Source organism: Anopheles stephensi, chromosome 2 (assembly GCF_013141755.1).
Source record: "Anopheles stephensi strain Indian chromosome 2, UCI_ANSTEP_V1.0, whole genome shotgun sequence".
NCBI lineage: Eukaryota > Metazoa > Arthropoda > Insecta > Diptera > Culicidae > Anopheles > Anopheles stephensi.
Genome location: NC_050202.1, coordinates 68,098,859 through 68,123,601, shown reverse-complemented (window position 1 = coordinate 68,123,601; position 24,743 = coordinate 68,098,859). Strand labels below are relative to the sequence as shown.

The 24,743-nt window shown below is 41.1% G+C and overlaps 3 protein-coding genes across 5 annotated transcripts; all 3 read left to right on the top strand.

The window, feature by feature from the left end:
- The first annotated feature begins 1,283 nt into the window (after positions 1–1,283).
- On the top strand, positions 1,284–4,755 carry LOC118502444 (uncharacterized protein K02A2.6-like). Its single transcript, XM_036034673.1, has 2 exons — positions 1,284–4,592; positions 4,696–4,755. Exons 1-2 carry the CDS (start codon positions 1,365–1,367, stop codon positions 4,753–4,755), a joined length of 3,288 nt encoding a protein of 1,095 aa, XP_035890566.1. The 5' UTR covers positions 1,284–1,364.
- A 189-nt stretch (positions 4,756–4,944) lies between these two features.
- Positions 4,945–6,214, top strand: LOC118504455 (uncharacterized protein K02A2.6-like). The gene is made up of 2 exons (XM_036038949.1): positions 4,945–5,085; positions 5,172–6,214. Exons 1-2 carry the CDS (start codon positions 4,963–4,965, stop codon positions 5,895–5,897), a joined length of 849 nt encoding a protein of 282 aa, XP_035894842.1. The 5' UTR covers positions 4,945–4,962; the 3' UTR covers positions 5,898–6,214.
- Positions 6,215–17,579: 11,365 nt separating this feature from the next.
- On the top strand, positions 17,580–22,897 carry LOC118504454. 3 transcript variants are annotated; one of them, XM_036038948.1, is made up of 5 exons: positions 17,580–17,791; positions 19,067–19,410; positions 21,122–21,553; positions 21,684–22,049; positions 22,146–22,897. In XM_036038948.1, the coding sequence occupies exons 2-5, from the start codon at positions 19,323–19,325 to the stop codon at positions 22,247–22,249; spliced, it is 990 nt and encodes a 329-aa protein (XP_035894841.1). In that variant the 5' UTR covers positions 17,580–17,791; positions 19,067–19,322; the 3' UTR covers positions 22,250–22,897. The 3 variants fall into 3 exon arrangements, with proteins under 3 accessions (XP_035894841.1, XP_035894840.1, XP_035894839.1); XM_036038947.1 differs by having other exon boundaries at positions 17,584–17,754; positions 19,087–19,410; XM_036038946.1 differs by having other exon boundaries at positions 17,584–17,754.
- Positions 22,898–24,743: the final 1,846 nt, after the last annotated feature.

Sequence of the window (24,743 nt, the reverse complement as noted above, 5' to 3'; positions counted from 1 at the left end):
TCGAGATTACTCTTAAAAATAAAAATAAATTTAAAACACAAATACACAGCAAAAGTGTATGAAATGTTAAACTTTTCTTTAAATGTTTGATACTCTTTTGTTAATTATTGAACCGGCTCAAGTTTTATTTTTCCTTCATTTGATCTTCAAAACAAAACATTTCCGGTAGTTCTGTACAAATATTCTCTTTTACTTGCTCAATGAATGCGTCCGTCGTAGCCGTCGTTATCTGGTGCTTGAGAAACCAATCATACGCTAGATTTACAATTCAAATAAGCCAAATCCACATTCTTGCCAAGGGCAATGTAAGCGAAGGTATTTTCTCCATCGTGAACCAATGCATCAGGTAGAAAGAGAAGCTAACGTTTGTTTCGCATTTGCTTTTTAAATCATTCCGCAGAATCTATTCGATGGTATTTACATTGGTACCCGCTTTGAAGCATTGTGAAAACAAGGAAGTGGCTTCTCGTGTTGATTTAAGCCGCCGAACGCAACCACATTGCTTTCGTGCTTCAAATTTACAATATCAGAAACATCAGAAGCATCAATGCAATGGAGGGATATTCGGTGTGCAGGGTATTATAGTGGAACTGTTTTTTGAACTGTTTATAAGATTACCTTACCTCTTAAGAAAAAATAATTTCTTAAAAATGCCTGCAATGTTTCAAATTATTTTTTTTAAATACTTGTTATAAAATAATACAAGCCAAACTTTCCAAAAAACCAGTACACAAGTAACCGTACACAACAGTTATCCAAAATCCACTAACAGAGCGAGTGAGCATGTTGAGCTAAACGGGCCATGGATAGAGGATGTGGGAATGGTAAAGTGTGCTTTTATGTTTTTCGGTCGGGAAAAAGACTGAACTATTTGGAGAACATCTTCATATTGTTCGGTTGTAGTTTGCTGCACACCCAAAGGCTTTGTCTGGATCGAGGTTAGTGTGGTTAGTCTTGTTGAGTGTATACTCGACCAAGCAGCGGAGGCCCGGACCGTAACGCCGTTACTCGGTCCTGTCAACGGATGACAGCGATCGACGTGCCATGCGGTTCATCCTTCGTGTTCGGGCTTCGGGACCGATCGGCCTCTTTCTTGATCCAGCCGCTGCCGAGACAGGACGCGTTAGACGAGCGAAGTTTTAGCGTGTGTGTGTGTGCGTGTGTAATAAGTGTAATAAGTGTAATGTAATAAATAAGTTTTAATTTGTTGTAAACCGCAATCGTCCGCGTACCGGCATCATTGTCTCCCCCGATATCACCAACATAAAAGTGGCGACGAGGAAATTTGGTAAAAAAAAAAAAAGTGATACACACGCAGAGCAACAATTCCTTCCTCACGCAAACGCCGTCGTACGGACTCATCGATGGAGGAAGAGCAGCGCCGTCTCTCGCAGCAGTTCGAAACCCCGGGTACTGCGTTACTACAACCCGGATACGGCCAACCGCTCCCGCCAAACGCTCCAGCGGTCGAGCAGCAGGGATCTCAAGCGTCCTCGGTACATTTTTCGCCATCGCTATCATCAGCGCCCACAAGCCTTCATCCGCCATCGCTCGCTCCAGCCGCTTCGATGCAGCACCCGCCATCGCTACCAGGCGTGTCACAAAACGGTGAGCCAACAATGTATCAAATAATGCAGCTTCTACGCCAATTAATGACAAAAATTGAGCAACAGCCGCCAGCATCACTGCCCACAAACGCATCGCAGCAGCAGCTACCAGTAGTGCATCCGCCAAGTGCATCACAGCAGCAACCACTAGTATCGGAAATCGCGTCGCAACCGCAGCAGCAGCATCGGTCAGCTCCAGCCAATCCGGAGCAAATCCTGGACTCGCTGGCGAGAAACATCACCGAATTCCGCTTCGAGGCTGAAGCCGGTCTAACGTTCGAGGCGTGGTACTCGCGCTACGAGGATCTGTTCGTCAGTGATGCAGCCAGGATTGACGATGCGGCCAAGGTACGAATGCTTATGCGGAAGCTAGGATCAATGGAGCATGAGAGGTACGTGAATTACATTTTACCCCGTAATCCCCGCGATTTAACATTTGAGGCTACCGTGGAAAAATTGAAGGCCATTTTCGGCAAGGCAGAATCCCTTTTAACTAAACGCTACAAATGCATGCAAATCGTCAAAACGAAAGCTGAGGATTTTTTGGCCTACGCATGTCGAGTCAATCGGGCATGTGTTGATTTTGAGCTGAACCGCATGGGTGAAGAACAGCTCAAGTGTCTGATTTTTGTATGTGGGCTGAAAGAAGACACGGATAGAGATTTTCGGGTAAAGCTGCTCTCGCGTATCGAGGAACATGCTGAAATCACCCTCGAGCAATTATCGGCGGAGTGTAGTCGTCTGGTGGCATTAAAGAAGCAAAATGCGATGATCATTGGAGAAAAAGAGGAGCGAGTGTTGGCAATTCAAAATGGCGCGCGCCGTAGCCATCATGGGTTTCGCGGCAAAGGATTGCGCTCGCGTCCCATACATCGTGATGACCGGTCGGGAAAACCAAGTAACCCTTGTTGGTTCTGTGGAGCTTTGCATTGGGTGAAGGATTGTCCGCATACTAACCATAAGTGTCGTGAATGCGGTGAAGTTGGTCATCTGGAGGAACGCTGCCGCAAGCAGAAGCATCGGGCTGGCCGAAAGTTTTATCGCCCAACGCGATTTGCTAAAACCGTCACGGTGTGCAGCGTACGGGCTAGTCGCAAGTTTGTGGAAGTTTCCATCAATGGAGTTGGCATCCGGTTGCAGCTAGATACGGGTTCAGATATATCGGTCATAGGTCGTTCAGCGTGGGAGAAAGTAGGGAAGCCGTCATTGGTGCAGCCCACCGTTTGCGCAAAGACTGCCTCTAATGAGAGGCTGGAGCTACTTGGCGAGTTTAGAGCAGAGGTTGCCATTTGTAATGCTACCAAGCCGGCGATCATCCGTGTGGCTCAAGTCGATTTATTGTTACTGGGAGCAGACTTGATTGACCTTTTTGCTCTTAGCTCCGTTCCAATGGATGTGTTTTGCGCCAAAGTTTCGACGACCGCACAGATTCCCAAGGAATTGCAGAGCCGTTTTCCGGAAGTTTTTCGTGGCACAGGGCTTTGCACGAAAGCGCAGATCAAGCTGCAGCTTAAGGATAATTGCCGTCCGGTGTTCCGCCCGAAGCGACCGGTTGCATACGCAATGCAGGCTACAGTAGAGGAAGAGCTCGATCGCCTGGTCCAGATGAATGTGATCACACCTGTTGATTACTCGGAATGGGCGACACCAATAGTCGTCGTACGCAAAAGCAGTGGAGCTATTCGAATCTGCGGCGATTATTCGACGGGGTTGAACGATGCGTTGCGTCCGCATGAATATCCGTTACCGCTCCCCGATGATATTTTTGCAAGATTGGCCCATTGCAAATTTTTTAGCAAAGTGGATTTGTCAGACGCATTTTTGCAAGTTGAGATTGAAGAGCGTTACAGGCCCCTTTTAACGATCAACACGCATCGAGGTCTTTACCTTTACAATCGTCTGCCTCCTGGATTAAAGGTTGCGTCAGCCGCGTTCCAGCAGATAATGGATGCGATGCTCGCCGGATTGTGTTACACTTCTGGCTATCTGGACGACGTTGTTGTCGGGGGAAGAACTGAAGAAGAGCACGATGAAAATCTCAACAAGGTGCTTCAGCGTATTAAAGAATTTGGGTTTACTATCAAAGCTGAGAAGTGTGCTTTTAAGACGCATCAGATAGAGTACCTCGGGCACATAATTGATCGTACTGGCCTTAGACCAAATCCAAAGAAAATTGATGCTATTGTAAACCTACCAGCTCCATCAAATGTGAATGAAGTCCGCTCGTTTTTGGGTGCCATTAATTACTACGGAAAATTTGTGCCTAACATGCGGAATTTGAGATACCCCCTGGATAACTTGTTGAAAGATGGCAATCAGTTTGTATGGACGAAGCAGTGCGGAGAGGCCTTCAGAAAGTTCAAGGAAATATTAAAGTCTGATCTGCTTCTGACACATTATGACCCTACGGCTGAAATCATAGTAGCCGCAGACGCCTCATCGGTTGGGCTCGGAGCCACCATTAGCCACAAGTTTCCGGATGGATCAATAAAGGTGGTGCAGCACGCGTCACGGGCTCTAACGAAAGCAGAAGAGGGGTACAGCCAGATTGACCGCGAAGGACTGGCTATCATCTTTGCAGTAACCCGATTCCACAAGATGCTTTATGGCAGGCATTTCCGCCTCCAAACCGACCACAAGCCATTGCTGCGCATCTTTGGATCAAAAAAGGGAATTCCTGTGTATACTGCCAACCGGCTGCAGCGGTTCGCTCTAGCGCTGCAGCTATACGACTTCGAAATCGAGTACATACCCACGGATAAATTCGGCAATGCAGACCTGCTGTCGCGGCTCATCAGCAAGCACGCGAAACCGGAGCAGGAGTACATGATCGCGAGTATTGAGCTTGAGGAGGCTGTAAATCACGTAGCCATACATTCGCTAAAAGTCTTTCCGATTCATTTTGAAGAGGTTGCAGCAGCTACGAAAAAGGACCCTCTACTGCGCGAAGTGTACCGCTACGTCCAATCGGGTTGGCCAGGCAAGGTCAGTTATGGTGCGGAATTGGCCCAATTCCACAACAGAAGGGAAGCACTGACGACCGTTGGCGACTGTATCCTCTTCGGAGAGAGGATTGTGATTCCCGCAGCTTTGCAGCAGAGATGCCTTAGACAGCTTCATCAAGGGCATCCGGGCATCCAGCGAATGAAGGCGATTGCACGCAGTTTCGTGTATTGGCCATCATTGGACAGCGACATCGCCGATCGAGTTGCTTCATGCGAAGCATGCCAGGCTGCGGCGAAATCACCACCATCCCAGATACCATCATGTTGGCCGAAGCCACCTGGGCCTTGGCACCGCGTACACATCGATTACGCTGGACCTGTGGAGGGAGCCTATTTCCTGATTGCGGTAGATGCCTACTCCAAGTGGCCGGAAATCATTAAAACTGCAAGTATTACCTCATTCGCTACAATATCTATTTTGCGAGGAATATTTGCCAGATTTGGACCGCCAGTTACATTGGTCAGCGACAACGGTACCCAGTTCTCCAGCGAGGCCTTCAAGGAGTTCTGTGAGTGTAACGGCATCGACCATGTTCGCACACCGCCTTTTCATCCACAGTCCAACGGCCAGGCAGAGCGATTTGTGGATACCTTCAAGCGATCACTGAAGAAAATACGGGCGAGGAACGTGTCCCTTGAAGAGGCCCTGGACTTGTTTCTTCTCACGTATCGCTCAACACCAAATCCTGCTTTGGACCAGCGCACACCAGCCGAAGTGATGTTTGGAAGAACGACCAGGACAATTCATCATCTATTGCGCCCTCCTGCAGCATCGGAGTCTACAGCGAAGGATGACTTTCGTGAATACCAGCCTGGTGATTTAGTGTATGCCAAGGTGTATCGGGCAAACTCTTGGAATTGGATAGCAGGGAGGATTGCTCGCAGAATTGGCAACGTCATGTACGAGGTTGTGTCGCACGACCAGAGAAGACTTCGGCGTCATGTGAATCAGCTCCGCCGCCGTGTCGCTAGCTCATCAGAACGGAACGAGATGGATCAGCACCAATTTCCCCTTAGTTTACTTTTAGATGAGATGAGTTTGACGTCTCGTCAGCAGTCGCCGTCCGCTTCGCTGCCAACGGAGCCAGCCTCATCTTCAGCAGCACCGGCGCTGACAGGGGTTCAGCGAGCACCGGCATCATCGCCAGCATCATCCGTGCAACCGGAGGTACAACGAGCGGCTTCGTCTAGTGGCAGCAGCAACACCCAGCAGACACAGCTACCACGACGATCTTCTAGGACTAGAAGACTGCCTCGTAGGTTCAGCGCGTATCGGCTGAATTAAAAGGGGGAGGTGTTGAGTGTATACTCGACCAAGCAGCGGAGGCCCGGACCGTAACGCCGTTACTCGGTCCTGTCAACGGATGACAGCGATCGACGTGCCATGCGGTTCATCCTTCGTGTTCGGGCTTCGGGACCGATCGGCCTCTTTCTTGATCCAGCCGCTGCCGAGACAGGACGCGTTAGACGAGCGAAGTTTTAGCGTGTGTGTGTGTGCGTGTGTAATAAGTGTAATAAGTGTAATGTAATAAATAAGTTTTAATTTGTTGTAAACCGCAATCGTCCGCGTACCGGCATCATTGTCTCCCCCGATATCACCAACATAAAAAGTCTTAGCCGTAGGGAGTGGGTTGGTCTTCTAAAAAGTAAAGTTTTCTGCAAAACCTCAAATAGTTTGGATATTTTAAGTATCCTCGCTTAAGATTAGCACACACTTTGTATCGCCTGATAGATTGAGGTTTTGAAGGGCAGTACTGATGAAAAAACCTTCCTAATCTTATTGTTCACTATGTATGTACGCTCGTTAAATCATAACTAAAATGCAACTAATGCAAATGATTTTTTACGCATTTTATTGACTATAAGCAATATAAGCATGAGAAGTAATACATAAATAGGACTTATTGCCTTTTGCCTCTTTGTTATGCGATGTGACGAAATGTTGCTTGTGGCAGGTCAAGTAGAAAATATTTCCTGATCACGCCATTTCACAATTAGCATGGCTCTCTTTGTACACGCTGTATAAATATCAAGCTCCTGGGCTTTAAAAGTTCTTCAGCACTTTTGTACCAGAATAAGTAGAAATTAGATTTTCACTTGAAGAGGTCACCTTAGGGCATTGGAACGCCTCAGTACAATGAAATGATAACAATAATAATAAAATGTTTAAGAAAAGTTTATATATCATAATTCATTTGCAAAGTTGAACTTGAAACGCTTTAACAGAAGTCTAGTTGAATTCTAGTAAGCCATCAAGAACATGATAGCTTATAAAACAAACACCGAAATACAAAAACAAAATACAAATAGTATGGATTATCCGCTTCAACATGAACTACTCCACTGTTTGTCTGTGCCGCCGGTTGGGTTGACTTATTCCGGTGAATTTCAAGCTTATTCCTAAGAGACGATAAAGATGAACACAACATCATTTGGATACCGTCCGACGAAGCAAAACCTTTTTCTTCGTTTTCTCACGCCCTTCATCGTTCCACGCGATAAACTACACTGCTTCCGGCGTTGCTTTCTTTCGCTGAGCAGCTTAGCGAGCGGCAGTAGGGCTTCCCTAATTTTGGCACTGAACATGTTCTTTGTGAAGCCTATTAAACGATCACATCGCATCCTAAGGTCAGAGGTGTTTAAGCTTATTTACGGACTCTTTTCATCACTCATAATACAATCGCTGGTGGGGAGCATTGTAATTGATGCTGTTCTACGTTGGTTGGAATGTCTCGGTCGAACAATTGGATTACGGACCAAGCAGAAGCCGATGCGGAAAGCAAATATCGCATTAAAGTATGATGAATATGGCGTTAAGAAAATTAAAACGGCCAGGAAATAAAATATCACAAAGTACTTGAAATTTTATCATAAAACGCACTTACGGTGTCATTTCACACCCCAGCGCGTAGATGAGTGTTGGTGAATTATAGGTGCGCTGTGCGCTACCCATGTGATGAGCAATAGATTACACAAGTACTTGAGAGGAGGCGGACAAATTAAGCAACAGATAAAGTCATCCACATAGCAGCATAAATTTGATTGGAAAACTTTTCGTACAACGGCTGTAAGCTTGTACAAAGCTGTTATAACCTTGAGGTACTTTCATGCAAACTTGGTTTGAACATAAATTATTAAGAGTGTTAGGGTACTGTACACTTCAGCGTAAGTTTGGGGACAAATAAAATTGAGAAATACAATAGATCTCATTTCCAGCACACTTTAGCCTTTATTGCGGAACAGGACATCGATAACATCAGGACATTGGAGTAGTGATAATTTCGATTGTTTTGTACAAAATAAGGCAGTTTGACGAAATATTCACAGATTTTGCTGTAGCAATCTAAGCAATAAATTATACGTAATGTTACAAAATAATAAAATAAATTTAACACATTCTTGTTCTCTATTTATTCTATACGCCACAGGAAAAATGAGGTTCCTTTTGAGGTATTTGTTTCCGCAGAAGTGATTCATAATGTATCTGTTTAAACAACTCAAGCATCCAAAGTTAACAACGACAACGAAACCATAATTTTGTGACGTCAACCGACAAGATGAACTTATGACACGAATTCACGCGAAAAGTAAATGCTTAAGCCTTTTAATTGATTCCAAGCAATGCCTATAACGTACGCTGGTAGGAACATGTTGTTTGCTTAGCTTAGAATAATTACAAACTGAAACAGTCAGCGTTTGTGGCTTTGCCGTTGTTGCCAAGTACACAATCGCGCAAGTATTATAACGTAGACATCCTTGGCATGTTAAAACCAGCATTCCAAAAGTTCTAGCGTTCAAGACCAAAGTTAAATACGTACCAGCAACAACGTAATGAGTCGAACGGATCGTTCACATCAAGAAGAATACGGTCTGGCAAGGCACGATGGCACACGCAGACCATAGGGTGGTATTAAAGCTTGGAACACTTAATGCCTGAGACATTGAATCTCTTGTTTAGGGGTTTCTAAAGTATCGGACTGGGCGAGGTAAATAGTACAATATGTTTCCAAGGGTTTATAGTTTGTTCGAAAGCTTAAAATTCCTTATAAGTGCTAACATGTGCTTTTACTGTGTAGATTGCGGTCCTATTAGCTCCGGTAGAGTGTATTATATTGTGAATTGCTTGTTTTGCTTGAAGACATTTATGTTTTGCTCTTTCAAATCTTGGCCATCGTTGATGGAGTAATTAGAATACTATGCAATTTACTTTATTGGAGGTCAAGTGATTGGGTCACGCGTAGTGTAAGATATTGAAGAATATCTTAAGACTTTAGACCATTGTTATTAATAACATTATCTACTTCTAGGGCTAAAAATCTATTACTAACACATTAACAACATTAAAAAACAATCCAGAAACATTATTTAAACATTTCATTACTTTCTTTTGCAAGCTTCACATGTTGCTGCAAGTTCAACAACGTTATCAATGAAACCTCCGAACTGAACGTGATGTTTTCCGCGTTCCGATCACGGTAACTAAATCGAATGAAATTAGAAACCTGTTACGTGCAATGTTTATTCAGGTGGTATTATATTTTCTTTTTTTTATTAAAGTGTGGTTCACAGTACGGAATCGTCTGGCGCGATGCCAGCGTGCGGAAGTAGGTGAAGTGTTTTGTGCAAACATAGACTACAAGCGCAACTAATTGAAAAGTGTCATGTTTTACTCGGGCACTTTATTTTCACCACGTTTTCCCCCAGCTCGAACACTGTAACCGGCAACAGTAGCATTCCGTCTGGTTATGTGTTACCTTTTTTTTGGGTTTTTGTAACGCTCAAAGCATTTCAGTATGTATAACGTTATTTTTAATTACTGTTACTTGTTGGGTTTTATTGTGTGTTTAAGTTTGAGGCAGAGAAACAAAACAAACCATTTTGAAGTAATGTAAAAAATGATTATAAATCACATAATTCTACATGCAACTTTGTTACTGGGTTTTTTTGAGGCGAAAAATCGATGTCGGTTTCAATGTCAACGATGCTCTACTATGCCTCTGAATCAGGCCATTTCTACAATTGATTCCAAATGACATTATCAAGCTCGCGTATCCAAATTATTGGCTAATTATGTTTTCCAATCCATGTTTCAAGCATAACATGTTTTAGTTTGGTGGAAGCAAAATCGATATTTTACCAATAAACCGAAAACCTAGATCGAATAATGTAAGCAAACGCGACTAGTTTAGTGCGGTGTATGAATTTGGTTTCTATTTGAACGTGGCAGTTTGAGTGAACGGTGAAATTTAAATTGTTGTAATCTGTAATTTATGAAAAAAGCATGCAGTAGGTCTATAAAGCCAAAGGAAGCAAATCAAGTTAAAAATTCCTCTTAAAAGGCTTTATCCAATTGATGATTTCTGGAGTCGTTAATTTCAATATACTGATCTTAATTTGGTATGAACCTCCAAAAATTAACTTTAAACTATTTCCGATGAATTTTAGATAAATTTTGCTATGAAATTTATATCCACTAGAATTAGGAATAAGTTGCATATTTTTTCAATGGATTTCAAAGCAGTCAAACATGATATCTCCTTCAAATTTTAGTTAATTCTGTTTCTAAAATACGTACAAAGTTCTTTTGATTGCTAGCAAAATAATTCTCGTTGATATACCATAGTTGGAAAACTATTACTGTGATGCATTCACTTCGTGGTCGTTGCGAATGCATGAGGCTCACTTCTAAAATTGATGAAACACAATATCCGGTTCCGGCAATTAAAGACGTACCGGTGCTGCAACTAGGAAGCAAAACAGTTGAAACTTTGCAATCAAACAATGCGCTATGTAATTATAGTGTCAGCCTGTACGAAGTTTTGTATGTTAAAGTGCTATCCACAACATCAATTCAGGGCACCTTTTCAGACGCTAGCCGGTGATGGTAATGAGGCTCACGAGCTACATAATTGAATATCAGAACTTGAGTGTGTGTGTATTTATCCGTTTTGCGCATCAAAAATCCTTTCTGCACTTATGCTTTAGCAAGCATACGTATGCTTGCAAGCGTACAAAATTGGAGATATCTTGCAGAAAGGATTACTTTTTTAATCGCTTACAAATTGCTCTATTAGGTTATGGCATAGCATAGGAAGCCCATTTTACTTAGCCATATCTGGTGTTCGGTTTCCTTTTGCTATATTCCACCCATTTTTGCTTCCACCTTATTTTTCACCACATTTTTTCTCCGATTTCAAAGCAAGCTTCAAACATTAAGCTTAGATGTAATGAACAGCCAGAACGAAAACCAAAAACAAAGCAAACAAAAAAAAAAGCATCCCCATGGAAAAGTTTTTCAAAGAAACATTGTCTGAATACTCAAGGCCCAACGCGCACAGCAAAAACAATGCGGTAGTTAATTCTCTATTTCACAACTTTTTCTCTTTTGTTCCTGTCCGCGTAACAAAGCTTTACCGAACCATACTTCATCACGATGGATGTACTTTGCCGTGTAATGGATATCGTACGACGGTCGGACCGGAGAGCTATTAGTCGTTTGGAAACCGTACAAGCTACGTGTACGCTTTGCGTCTTACAGTAAAAGCTCAACCTGGCCTAGGTGCAGCAACTCCTCCTACACCGCGAACAATATCATTAATTTACTATTCTTGGCTCGGTGGTTGTGTTGCGTGTTTTCATGCTCATTTTCATTTCTTTTCTCTGTTTCAGTTGCCCCGTTTCCCGACTATCGGGTTTCTTTCGCAGAGAAAGAAAAGTTTGATCGTAAGTATTTGCATTCAAGGTGCGTCTCGCCATGATGCAGGTGAGAATGTACATTATTCTCTTTGGTAATAGCTGATAAAAGTAAGTTATAGTTAAAGGCAGAAAAATTGTTTCAAGGCTTGAAGTTCGGTAACATCAAAGTGTAGAGTTGAGCTGAGTAAGAAGTTGGTTCATTGATATAGTGCATTTGTAATGGTCATTTCTATAAAATTATTATTTAAAAGCAAAAATCTACCATACTGCTGCTCCTTTAATCAAGATATGTTAATTTTTCCTTAGCGAATAAATGTTCGCCTTTACCGTGGCGCAGCAATTACCCATTCCGAGTACTTGGCAATTTTTTCCGTATACCACAAATTATGCCCAGAGTGCCAAAGTACCGAAGTTACATCAACCTTACCACATCATGAATCTTGAATGATGTTGGGCGAAAGTTACGACTAAAGGTAAGAAAAAGTTCTCCCATTTTGGCTTTGCAAGAAGCACCAGTTTTGGGCGTGAAAATGTGTAAATGATGAGGAGACTAAGCCTTTGCTAATGTTATGACACAGAAGATAAACACTTACCATTGTTCGCCTTTCGTTTCAGTTGCTTTCACTCTTGTGATTCTGTCGCCTGTTTGGTTGATAGTGTGCGTTACTGTTTTGTACTTCATTACATTCCATCTTGCTTTAGTTAAGCAGTTGTATGTTATGAAAAATGAAAATTGAATCATTCTAAAAGATTCAGGCATTATAAAAGATTGTGGCATTATTGAGGCTGGTGTTTTTGGTCGAAGTGAACAGCTGTCACTGAGCAATTTTTTAAAGTTTTTTTTGAGAAGAATTAATTTTTAAAATTGGTCTGTTTTTTCATATCAATTGGTTCTAAAGTGATTGTATTTTGCAAAAATACTTTATTCGTTTTGTTTCAGTTTTATTCACGAATCTTTTCACTTTTGGATAATCTTAAAGTAAAATAATAATAAAAGCTTCCGATGTTGGTCGCCAAACGTACGGGCTACCAGGCGCTTCCATTAAGAATCAAGAGCACTAATGCAACTACTATCAGATTACGTATAAAAGCAATTACTTTTTACTATTGATATTGCAACAGAAAATCTTTGCATGAGGTCACCGAAACGATTCAAGAAAATAGTGTAAAATATTTACGACCGTACGACGAACCTCGCGCAATCTAACCCCTTTTTCCATGCCATTGCACGTCTTGTTCAGAGATTGTCACTGGCATGCAACTTGACAATGGCACCTTGCTGGTTCTAATAAAGGTTGAAAAACGGGTGAGAGCCTGGCCAAGGCATTCACTTCAACTGAGGATAACCTTTTACGGCTGAACAGGCTGAAGTAAGCCATTACAGCAATCTTATACGGTGGTCCACAGCATTTACGTAATGGCAATTAGGTAGGTAATTTTATTTGTTCAAGCAACTAGCGGACAGTTCAGCACTTTAAGTTTCTTTAAACCGCTGAAAAATTTTTTTTTACCATATTTTTACTATGTGATGTTAATACGGTGAACGTATAAGAAGATCTCTTAACGCTTGAAGTGCCTGTTTTTTCCCTAGCGACAATTTCTTTTGATAAGTTAATGCAAAGGATCGCTTCTATTTTATTTGCTAATACTCCTACCACAAATGTTGTTCAGCCCTCTGTGAACCTCAATGCGATCGAACGATAAGTAAGGAACGATGAACTTTTACGCCAACGGATCAAGGAGCTGGATTTGGGTTTCGTTTCGTTAGTGCTCTACTCCGCTAATTGACGGATCGAAGTGATGGAAGGGTAAAAATTGAGGCGTGCGTCTGGATGAAAGCCAGTCAGTAACACCTTACCGTAACCCGGTATGGAAATGACACACTTGCGGGAACACGATCGTCCAATGGAGCATAAGCACAGCTTGAAGATAAATTTGTTAGGTTGATATTTTCCCGAAAACCGTTCGAAGCGCTCTTGTGCGAAAGGTCCGGGTAGAGTAACTTGAGGAAATTTAATTTGCGTGTTAATTTGACGAGGGTCGTTATACGGATATTGCTGCTTTTCAAACGGAAAGCAATGGTTGCGAAACTAAAGCGGTCGGATAGTCAAATTAGGATTTTGTTGGCGTACTGTGCGCGGGGTGCACGCCTGCCGTTATCGTCAATAGTCCGAGGAAGTTTCCGAAACTGCCACTACCTGGAACCTTCGGCGAACACAGGCAAAAAACGGAAAGAAATGGTTACGTTAATTGCGGTAGGATCACTGAACCACTTTTGTCCTTTATAAATGATCCTTAAGCGTCCTATCGGATGAAAATCTTTTTCGTAACCAGTAGCAATCAGTGTCCTTAGCGGTTCTACGATTGTTAAGAAATCTTTTTCCATCTCCGAGATATTTTATGCGCTGTTGCAGGAGCTACCGTCTTTCTTTATTGTTGGAGCATACTGCGTTGAAGAACTCAATATAAATGTTATTAATTTAAAAAACACAGCAGTATTTGTGATGAAATTGATGTCGAAAATTTCTATCGAGTAATAAAGTACAGGGGTTTTTTTTTATTCATAAAGAACGGCCTGGCCGTATTGCTAAGTACAGGGTTTTTTTTTAGATTTAAAATTGTATGAATCTGATTTGTCATAAAATAAGTGCGACTAATTTTCATTCATCATAAAACTACTCCAGAAAACCTGATACTTTTTAAAATGTGTTAAGTTTGATGGAGTTACAGCTTTTTTGTGCAAATATTTGTTTGGTATCCCAAAGCGTAGTGAAAGAACACCCTGTTAACTTTTCAGGGAAAATTATATCCAAACATCGAACCAACCTGTGTAAATACGGAAACCAAAATGTTAAACCCCTGGTGGTTTGGGTTTAGCACATGCAGCAGGTTTGTTGCTAACCTGGAATAGGATCAGAATTTTATTTTGCTTTACTGTATAAAATCTTTCACTTTGAATCTGAAGCACGGAAAGATCATTATAATACTCTCTTGCTCGCCACTTTAAGAAATTTCTTTTATGAAATAAATAGTTACGATGGGTCGTGTTGAGCTTATTGAGGATTGAATCATGAACGATCCAGAAAATATTTTTGAACAACAAATAGTTTCCCTTTGTCTTGGACTTGACTAGTTAGTTCAGTAAGATAAACTGCAATCTTTCAAATCAACAATGGTTTTTATAAAAGTAGTATTAAAAAGAATGTCTCTTTGGCGAAGTATTATAGAAGCTTCTAAGAACCACATTCAAGTACAACGATCCTGCGAGAGAGGCTCTCAGCTCCAGAGCTCTTTCAATTTCAACCCAAAATTTCAGTTCGTTTTTCTTTTCAATACTCTGCGATTTTTTGTCGTATATCTTTTCGAAAAAGAATGGTTTGTGACACGAATTGGTCATTTGATTGATGGCTTGTGCCGGTCACTCCATGAACATGTCAATCAGTGTAGCTGTCACATCGGCCACCGGACCGCCCAAAGACAGGTCTCTTTATTTTATTTTACTCGTCTTTCGTGAAATCACATAAGATTATTTTTGCTTTAAATGTGTTATGTAACCAGACGTTTGCTTATCTCTAATGCAATCAAAAACGAAAAATGCATTATATCAATTTATCTTTATTCTGCTGTTCCGAGTAGGAAATATTCAGTTAGCTTAATTGAATCGACAGCACAAATGTCACGCAACATCATACAAAACAGCACCAGCCTTCCAACCTTCCGTACGATCATTGCTAATGTGCCCATTACGAGATATCAAATTATTCAATTACAGCATCCGTGTTCAAGAACGGGCAGCTGTCCACAATCCGCGCACTACACAGAAAACTAGCGCAGAGATGCATATACCTTACTTGCGTGAATAAAAGTATCTGAGTGTCACAATGTATCAAGTTGATGATTATAATTTAATTTTTGTTTGCATGCTTTGTGTTACACGACAATGTATTAATGGTTAAATCCGAAAATGTATAACAATGCTTTTTTCCCTCTTTAAGTAAAACGCTGAGCACACATTAACATAAACAAATTGGAACATAAATTATTGAAGCAAACTTCAAACTATTTCAATATTATAATCTTTTGATGTTCATACACTTGCTGTCATTTGTGGGTTAGACTGAGCCTTATTTTGAAAGCATCAATTTTAACTTTACATTGGCTTGTATTAGATGTCAACGTGTTTAATCCTTTCTTCAGCATTCACTTAATGATGACATAAAGAAAATCTCATCCCTACGATCGATTATGATTTTGACAGGTATTAATTAATTTACTCGTATTGGTCATGAAACTGTGATGATTTTTTTAAACACTCATGTGATAAGAAGAAGAAGGTTTCCCTTCATACTTCAAAAGGAACCTAAAACAGGCATTACAGGTATTCGATGCGACAGAGCTGTACCATGTTGAAGTGAACATGACCATTGCTTAGCATGTGTGTTTCATCAGTGTATAAAATCGTGCAAACAACCCATAAATCATTTTGTATTCGAGCTCTTGGGGTCCACGAGGAGTCCAACGTTGAACATAATCCGGAAATTCAGAAAGTGTCTTCGTGATTTTGTGCCGGATGACAAAATTGAGACAAAATGACTAAGCGCAAAGTTTGATCCGGATCAAACAAGATATTCACTATTCAGAGGAATTGTAAATAACTTCTTGCAAATTTCAAATCCAAACTTCAATCGTGAAAACTTCTGATAACCTGATATAAAATAAAACAGAAGCAACAAAAGAAATATTATAATATGATTTTCAGAATTGCGCAAATTTTTCAACCTTATTGTAAGACATTGAGATCAAACGAAAGTACACCACAGAGATATTCACGGGTGTGACTGCAGATGAAAGCATCACCTTATAACATCACAGCTCATCATGCCGTAAACAGACGACACTGGCAGCCATAATTCAATCAAAAATGAGACATAATACTCCAAACACACGCATTTAATTGACACCGTAACATATGTACACGGCTTGATGAATTTACAGTCGAAATCAAAATAAATGTCGACATTGAAACCACCATGCACCACATGTTTCGAAATGGGCATGAATGATCTTTATTACCTTCCATGGTTCATGTGTGCCTAAAGTGTCCTGTGTGATATGGAAAATTCAAGAAAAATTTCGTGAAACATTTAAGAAATCATTGTTCAACCAAACCCTAACAAGTAAAACAAGCAAAAAAGATAAAAACGGTTCCTGATCGAACAACATCTGTCCAGCAACATCGAAAGAATTGATTCAAACCATGTTTGATAGTTCAAGGTAACGCCAAAAGAGAATAACAAATTTATATTTTTATTTCTAACAATAAAAGTATCACTCTTTTTCAACAAGAAACTGGGAACATCTATCTATGTCACACGTATATCCTTGCTTGATATTACTATAGTGTTCGAAAAAATCAAGGCCTTCAGATAAAATTAAATATAACAAACCACTGGACAAACACATCCATGCTTTGGCCATCGAAACAACGATATAAGTAGTGCGAAATCCATATATCGTCATTCTCATCGTTCATAAACCGAATTTTGTCGCGCTGCATAGGATCCGTATTTACAGTATTTAACGGTCCATTGAGTTGTGCATTTGAGGTCATTACAATATTCTATCACATCGCCCAAATGCGTTTATCCACAGGAAGCAATGCATCCTTGCAGATAGGTGCTAATGGACAGTTACGTGTGCTGGATGCAAGCCCGTTGCCCAGTGCCCTTTTGGGAATAGACAATGTATGTTTTGCAACATCGAATGCCTGTATCGAAAATCGCACACGCATAATTGATATGCATAATGGAGCGTACTACAACTCAAGCTGTTTTCGTTAAGTTATATCTAATACTACTACAAGAACGATCGAAATTCAATATTTGTATTATTAAACGGGAAGCAAACACTTTTTGATGATTTGTGTATTTTTTAAAGGACTGTTTAAACAAAAGTAACTCCTGAGCACCCTAGACGATTCTTTCGTGACAAATAAGACCTGCATTTTCCAAACATTCCCGTCGATGCAGTGAGTGGCTCTAGAGAGCATACGACTCACTCTCAGCAATAGAACTCTCTCTTCATTGTGCCGGAAATCCTCACCACTCACGATTCCATTCACAATAGGACGGACATCTCCTCTTGTTTCATATTTTCCCGACGTCCACAATCGCCGAGCAAATAGCGAACAGATCCGACGACCCACGGACTCCATCGCGATGGCTGCGTGAGTGCCTCGTGTGTACGCAATCCGGGAAATCTGAGTCATTCATATTTCATTCGTCAGTTGTGTCTGGTTCGTGGTGCAGAGAGGACATGCGTTTGATTGTTGCCGAGACTCGTGACTCCTCAGGAATATCGTCCCACGGCATGTTGATTACACGCTTGCCGCCCCATGCGTGATTCGTGGTTCCAGCTCGGGAAAAAGTTCTTGTGTGACACATAAAGTAGGTCCCTGTTTATGACAAATGACCGCCGAGTGATGTAAGTGTAGTGCCCAGTTAGCAGCACTGCAGTGTTAACGCAGTAACGCTAGTAAATCATCGCTGTGGAGTGTGGTGCACGTTGAAAAGGCTCATTGCGGTTGTAGGAAAGGAAATGCGAGGATTTCTTCTGCCGGCAAATGAGTGTGGGACGTTCATGGCTGCTTGTGGGTTGTTGGCGATTTTTAGCAGGAATTACTGAGAAGCTAATGTGCAATGACTTGTTATGGGTTTGGAGAAACGCTTTCAAACCCACAGATACTGCAAAGTGAAAAGTGCCTCTAGCTCGAACGCTCCGAGCTGCCAAGGAACGATTCCACTGTTTGTGTGCAATGGTGCGGTTGTGATTCTAATTAGCCAACACTCACAATCATGACCTGGCTTGCGTAAAAGGTCAGCAGCGTACTTTCAATTGATTATGCAGAAGGGTGCAAGTAGCCTTCTTTCGGCCGTTCAAGAGCTTGCTTTTCTCACATGTGCAGACAACTCGGTAGGAACGGAAACAGTTTTCCATCGTTTGAATTTTCCCCTGTTCCGGGCGTCCAGGATTATTGAGGATTGAAGGAACAATAATTAAAATCAAACGAAACGGAAGGTGCTTCAATGCTACGTGCGAATGGCGACCGGTTACCATGCTGACAGCCAGGGACTTAGTTCAGTGACACGCTGCTCAACTCGTGCGTTGGCAACCGGCATCATCCAACGCATGACGATGAGTTCCGCTCACTCCATCATCGCTCGTATCGCTCGAAAAGGTGGTGGAGCTACGGTGATGCTCATAAAAGGCATCGTACGATAGTCATACTTCTTCGAAATGATAATCCATTTGACACAGTTCTTGCAAACGTCGGCGACGAGTATTTGTGCTGCGTATGCAAAACAAAGACAATCGCTCTTTGTCTCTACTTGAGTCAACACTTGTGTTCATATTCACACAATGCTAAGGAGTGAAATGTGTGCGTGAGTTCAAAACAATTATTGTGTGCGTGTTTATAGCTTCAGCAATCGCTGACGTGCGTTGAACCAACCTCAATCCAAGGCTATGGGCTGGAATTATCATTTTGTTTAACATTTGTTTATTGAACTGTTGCAGTTGCGATTACTCATTTGTGCTCAATTGATAAAAAGCCTCCCAACAACGTCTTTGCATGCTATGTGTTTTCTTTATTTTATTTTTTCTGAAATGATGTGTGATTGATCTGTGATTGATTTGTGAGTGAAATGTGGTTTGCTGTCAGACACATTAAGAATACAGTTCATTGCGTTTATTCTATAGCTGTACTTCGGTTCGTATAGATCAGCATTACAACGTTAATATTGAAAATTAAAGAGAAGTTACGTGAGACTGTGTATAAAAACAAAATGAAAAGTTCTCAATGTTAAAGAAAGGGCTTCAAATACCAAAAAACTGTGCACAATTCAATAGCAAAAAGGAAAAATGTTGAGCAAAGTGGTATGGTGAAATATTGAAGTGGTTCATGTATTGAAGTGACGCAGAGAAAGTTGATGAAAATTGAAAGCGAGCTAAATTGATGTTCGAATCGAAACAGGAAACGGATACAATGCTGCTGGTGTTGAACAGTTGGATCGGACTCCTGCTTGGAATCCTCTCGATTTCAGGTAATGTCATTTAACGCCCCGTTTTCCCTCTTTTTCGTCCATTCATCCTTCCCTAACCTCCCATCGTTCATTGGCCTTTAGTGCGTTCGTTCTGCTCCATAGCGTTCTGCTCATCGCTTTACTTCGATCCTTTTGGGATGGATTGACACTGTTCGGAAGGGTGCTCAGAATGGATATCCGTAAGAGCATTTCCGTTCACTTTAACCATTTGAACTTTTTATCTTGTGCTCAAAAAACTGTCACCATTTAAGTGGTGTCCCCAAAGACGGGAGAAAGAATATCGCTTCCTACCGGTTTATCGGGTCCTTTTCTTCACCGTTTCATCCCTTGATGCTGCTTGAGCTTGACCGCTCGTATGACACTTTTTACCTGAATTGGGCATTTGGTGTCCGAAGTTCAATAGTGAGGCGACCAGATGTCATCCTTTTACGGGGAAGGCAACATTTCTTATTCTTTTATTTTATTCCTGTACAAAACCGGGGCAATATTACATTTAGCATTGAATCTTTCGTTATGGAGCGAATGAATTATAGTTCTGTTTTTATAGAAAAACGGACTTTTTGCCATAATTTACTGCTGATTTATAATGCATTGATGAAGATATGAGCTTGCAGTGAATTTTTTACGAACTATCATTATGGCCAAGCCTTCACTATCGAATAAAACTAATGGTTAGATTTTATTTAAATGATTAAAACCTGTTCTCGTTTCATTCATCAGAGATACACGAGCAGAATTTAATTATTTATGCAGAATTGAATTGATCTCGAAACTAAGTCTGAACAGGGCGGTCCCGTGGCCGACTCGACTGGAGTTCAAACCCCATCTGAACCGCCTCCCCGTTCGCAGAGAAGAATAATTTGATACGGGTAAAATTGAGTCACAGAAAGCCAGAAATGCCAGGCCAAGCCCTTTCGAGGTTGTAGTGCCAAGGAAGAAGAAGCAGAAGCTCAAGTTAATACGATATAAACAACATTCGATTGAAGAGCATAGAATGCAAAGATTAGGAAACAACAAGCAGATAGCATTTAACATTTTCTAATGCAGTTGAAGATGTTATAGATGAAATCAAAGTGAATTCCTCATATCTTACACGAATAATCTATCGATACGTTTTGGCTCGTCAAATGTTCAGGAGCAGATTATGTTAAAAGAGATGGGTTTCGTCTATTTAGTTATTTAGTCTTACATTGGTTTTCAATGCAATTTTAATTTTACTGCCCTATTTTGCCTCGAAAATTTTAGCAACAGTATGTTTGACGTTAAAGATCAAAAGAATTTTTGACTGTAAAATATTGTTTGTAATTTTTTTCAGAAGACAACATAAGCTGTTTTAATGAATAAGTGTTTGCAAACTCCAGGTTAAATGTTTGCTTCTCCTCTTCTTCGTTTCACTGTTACCAATTCTTTGTCGTACACAAATAACCATCTATAGTATGATGGATTCTTTCGTCATTATTCGTAATTGTAATATTTTCGAATGACACTGGGATTTTAACCCAAAATTGTGTGTTATAAACTAGCACTGTTGCCGCCAAACCAACAGGAAAAATTTAAGATCGAGGATTCACTAGTCCAGCCAATCGTGCAATAAAAAAGGATACTATTAAGCATTACAACTTATACCTTTACACTTTGCTATCGTCCTTGTAACATAATGATTTCTTCTCCATATATTAACAAAAAAATTATCACGTCATATGTTTTGCAGCATCTCTCGGTCTCAAACTCAAAACGGTGCGTATACCACCGTACAAGTTTCGCAGTGAATCAGCCCTTCTGGAATGCCACTACGAGCTGAACGGTCAACGTAAAGGGCACAGTTCACTAGACGGCACTAATCGGCGACATCACGCCTACCAAAATGACTATCTTAGTGAACGCTACGAAGAGGAGGAAAAGCTCTACTCCATCAAATGGTACAAAGACAACGAGGAGTTCTACCGGTACGTGCCGTCCGCCTCGCAGCCGATCAAGAGCTACAAAATCGATGGTATCCGGGTCGATCCGAACCATTCCGACGGTACGAAGGTGTTGCTGCGTGGGTTAACACTCAAATCCTCCGGTATCTATCGCTGTGAGATCTCGGCCGAGGCGCCCAACTTTGATTCGGTTCAGGGCGAAGGTCGGATGGATGTGATATGTAGGTATTTGTTCGATATTGTAAGACAATTGAGTGTAATTGTGGATTTATGACGTCATATATTTATTTTGAATTGTTTCTTCATTTATTCTTTGTTTCTATGTTTTATGCACTCGCTTGCTTTTACCAGATGTTCCCAAAGACGGACCTCACATAAGTGATAACGAAGTGAAAAGTTATCAAATAGGCGAAACGATGGAGCTAAACTGCACCTCGGGCCGTTCCTATCCGGCCTCAACTCTCCAATGGTACCTCAACGATCTGCTCGTAACAGACCCAAACAACATCATTCACTATCCATCGATACAAAGTCAACATGGGTTGATTACCACCTTTCTTGGGCTGAGCATGGTCGTGAACCATCGGCACTACATCGATGGAATAATTCGGATAAAGTGTGTGGCAAGCTTATCGCCCGTCTTATGGCGTGGCGGACAGGAGAGCATCGTCCAGTGGGAGCAACCAGCCATCGACAATCGTGTTGCCATGCTTTTGGGTGAGTTTTGCTTTCAAACTGTCGAAGCTTTTGGTTTCGTTTGCCGTTCAAGGATAGGATTGACAATCTTTTCTTCTGTTCTCCTAATACTTACAGTAAAAAGTTCTGGGAACTTGCAAAGCCGAAATCGTTTCCTGTACATCGCATTAGTGAGTCTGTTACTTTATCTACAAAACGTTATAAATACAAGAATAGAATAAAGCCTGCGTAAACGTTAAGGATCAAAATCACCGTGTACATTAAAATCATGATTAGTGATAATTAGCAATGGTTTTTGGGCTACATTACTGTCAACCCGTAAACAACACAAATCCACAAACAAAATCTTGTTACAAATGATTAGTAGTGTGAGGAAAACGGCAGAATCTTTCACAAGAGCTTATTGTAACGAAACTAAACCAACCGCGGCCGCGTACTGTTTTCGAGAGGTACGCTCTTAAAGTACTCCAGTTATCCAAATGCAGTGTAAAACAATCTACATCGAATCGATTTTGTAAATAGTACATGAAACACAAATTAGTTGAACATTGATTTCAGTACTCGAATGTACTGACAAGCTTAAAAGGAAAACGAAGATATGCTGAGGAAACCCTAGGGGGTGGTGCAGATATAGCAATCATTTCATCACTCTACTGCGGTGCAATCAAAAACAAACGAAATATGGCATTCGCAAGCGGAACAATAATCTACATAACGTTCAGATAGGATACAAGTAGAAACCGAATTCAACTAGTACATTTGCTGTAGGTGGTCACAGCACAGCAGGAAAATCAGTGGCGAATTGTTTTGCATAGAAACGAGAAGAACGCAAGAAAAGGGTAAATAAACTTGTTTTTTTGGGGAAAAAAGTTCATGTTTTTTCTTTATGTGTTATTGCCAATAAGTTTCTACAATTATGTTACCGTCCATCTCACTTTTCTCAATTTATTGGCAACTCTGCTACTCACGTGTTAGACAAATTGAGCATTTCCAGTGAATCATTGGTAAGCCTTGATTAATTCTCCAACACAGGATATTAATTTTGGTCAGGTTGAATCTCAAGAAATCGAATTGCAAAAGTAAAGTACATAATATTGCAATGGAAACCTTTCCTAAATTTTGAGATCCATTACTGGCTATTCGCTTTGCATCAAGACTTGACAAGCTGATCTGGTTTAAGTTAATATTTTAATTAGAACTGACTTTAAACAAGCAATCGATTTGAAAGTCAATCATCTCTATACAAAGGGAAAAAGATTTCTTTTATTTCGAAGAGAATTCTATAACCTCAACCTCATCCTGATTTCATTCAAAATTTCAAACGACACTTTGCTCCAGGGCTGCTTTTTAAACCTTGAGGCTCAACTCGCCTTTAATAATCATGCCCTTTTACATGTCATCATTCACATTGCATCACATGTTCATCAAACCTCCCTTACGAAGTCTTTCCCAATGTTCAACAGCACTTTAAAAATATCCTCAACCTTTCGTTCCATTCCTCCGTCCTTTCGTTGGCATTTCTGTGATCCGTGAATGAAGCCAGCGCTCGTTATTGCATTATGGTTTGTACGCTCCCTTTGTTTTGTCCGCTTACCCTTAAGCTATCCACTTGATTCGTATGCTTCTGCGGACGATCGGCGGACAAATCGGTGGCGCGGAGTAAGTACATTACAGCTCAAATAACAGCACGATAAATCTCTGCACTGATATTGCATTCTCGCTGCGGTGGATATTTGATACCGGGATCGTCTGTCCACCGGCTGTGGTAGTCTGCATGGTATCAACAAATATTAAGTTTGGCAGCGGGTTCCAAGCATCAGATTCAGCGTCCAAACGTGAGTAATTTGAAACACGAGCTAATATCGCTTAGGAGGCGAGCTTAAATCATTCGTGTTTGCACTGTTAGACGGTTATGGAATTTAATTTTGAAAGGGTTGCCACTACTAAAACTCTATTGTCTAATCAATGAATCGGAGCGAGTCAACTGCCTGGTGACTGTTGTCACGTTTGTTAGACATTAGAATGCAGAAATACTTTCCTTCCCATCAGGGGATTATTGTTTTTAAAGCACTAAGCTGACCTTTACGAGTTTTGAACGAAAATCTGCAGATGTGTTTGTCGCTTTAAGGAGGAATCATATTTCTTTCTTGGAACACAATAAATAGCCTTTATCTCGATATTCAACCAACTTTATAAGTCGCTTTTTAAATCATTATAATTTAATTGATGGATGTTTCGAACATCCACAGCAATATCAAAGGCACGAATGAGGCTGTTCCCGTCTGCACGTGTAGTACACCATTTATTTCCCAGAAATCAATTAAATCGTAATATAATATGTAAAGCGTGCTTAAACACAGCGGTGGGGGGAGGAAGAAGCGTGAAGATCCAACGAAGGCTCAAGGATTTAGCCGCCTGTGGAACACATCATCATGCGGTAAATTGGAATTTGGTTTCATCCAACCAAACACTCTCATTTCACACGATGATACACACCACGATAATACAAGGCCTCTTCGACGCGTCGCGATTCCGATATGGTTCGAGCAATATTAATGAACCAAAAGCATCTTAGAACGATGACGCTTATGTATCAAAGTTTACCCACACACTCACACGCACACAATCTCTGGTGATGTTCTCTTCAACAACTTTCACCAACAGCATACGTCGTCGGTGCTTGTGGCCGCTTCAGCGGCGTGTTGAATTGTTTAT

Bases quoted from the DNA above. Each gene is read 5' to 3' on its own strand.
- LOC118504455 (XM_036038949.1), top strand. From the start codon at position 4,963: ATGCCTACTCCAAGTGGCCGGAAATCATTAAAACTGCAAGTATTACCT. The intron at 5,086-5,171 runs GTACCCAGTTCT...TTTCATCCACAG, and splicing joins TACATTGGTCAGCGACAACG to TCCAACGGCCAGGCAGAGCG.
- LOC118502444 (XM_036034673.1), top strand. From the start codon at position 1,365: ATGGAGGAAGAGCAGCGCCGTCTCTCGCAGCAGTTCGAAACCCCGGGT. The intron at 4,593-4,695 runs GTCAGTTATGGT...TGATTCCCGCAG, and splicing joins AATCGGGTTGGCCAGGCAAG to CTTTGCAGCAGAGATGCCTT.
- LOC118504454 (XM_036038948.1), top strand. From the start codon at position 19,323: ATGTTCGAATCGAAACAGGAAACGGATACAATGCTGCTGGTGTTGAAC. The intron at 21,554-21,683 runs GTAGGTATTTGT...TGCTTTTACCAG, and splicing joins AGGTCGGATGGATGTGATAT to ATGTTCCCAAAGACGGACCT. The intron at 22,050-22,145 runs GTGAGTTTTGCT...TAATACTTACAG, and splicing joins TCGTGTTGCCATGCTTTTGG to TAAAAAGTTCTGGGAACTTG.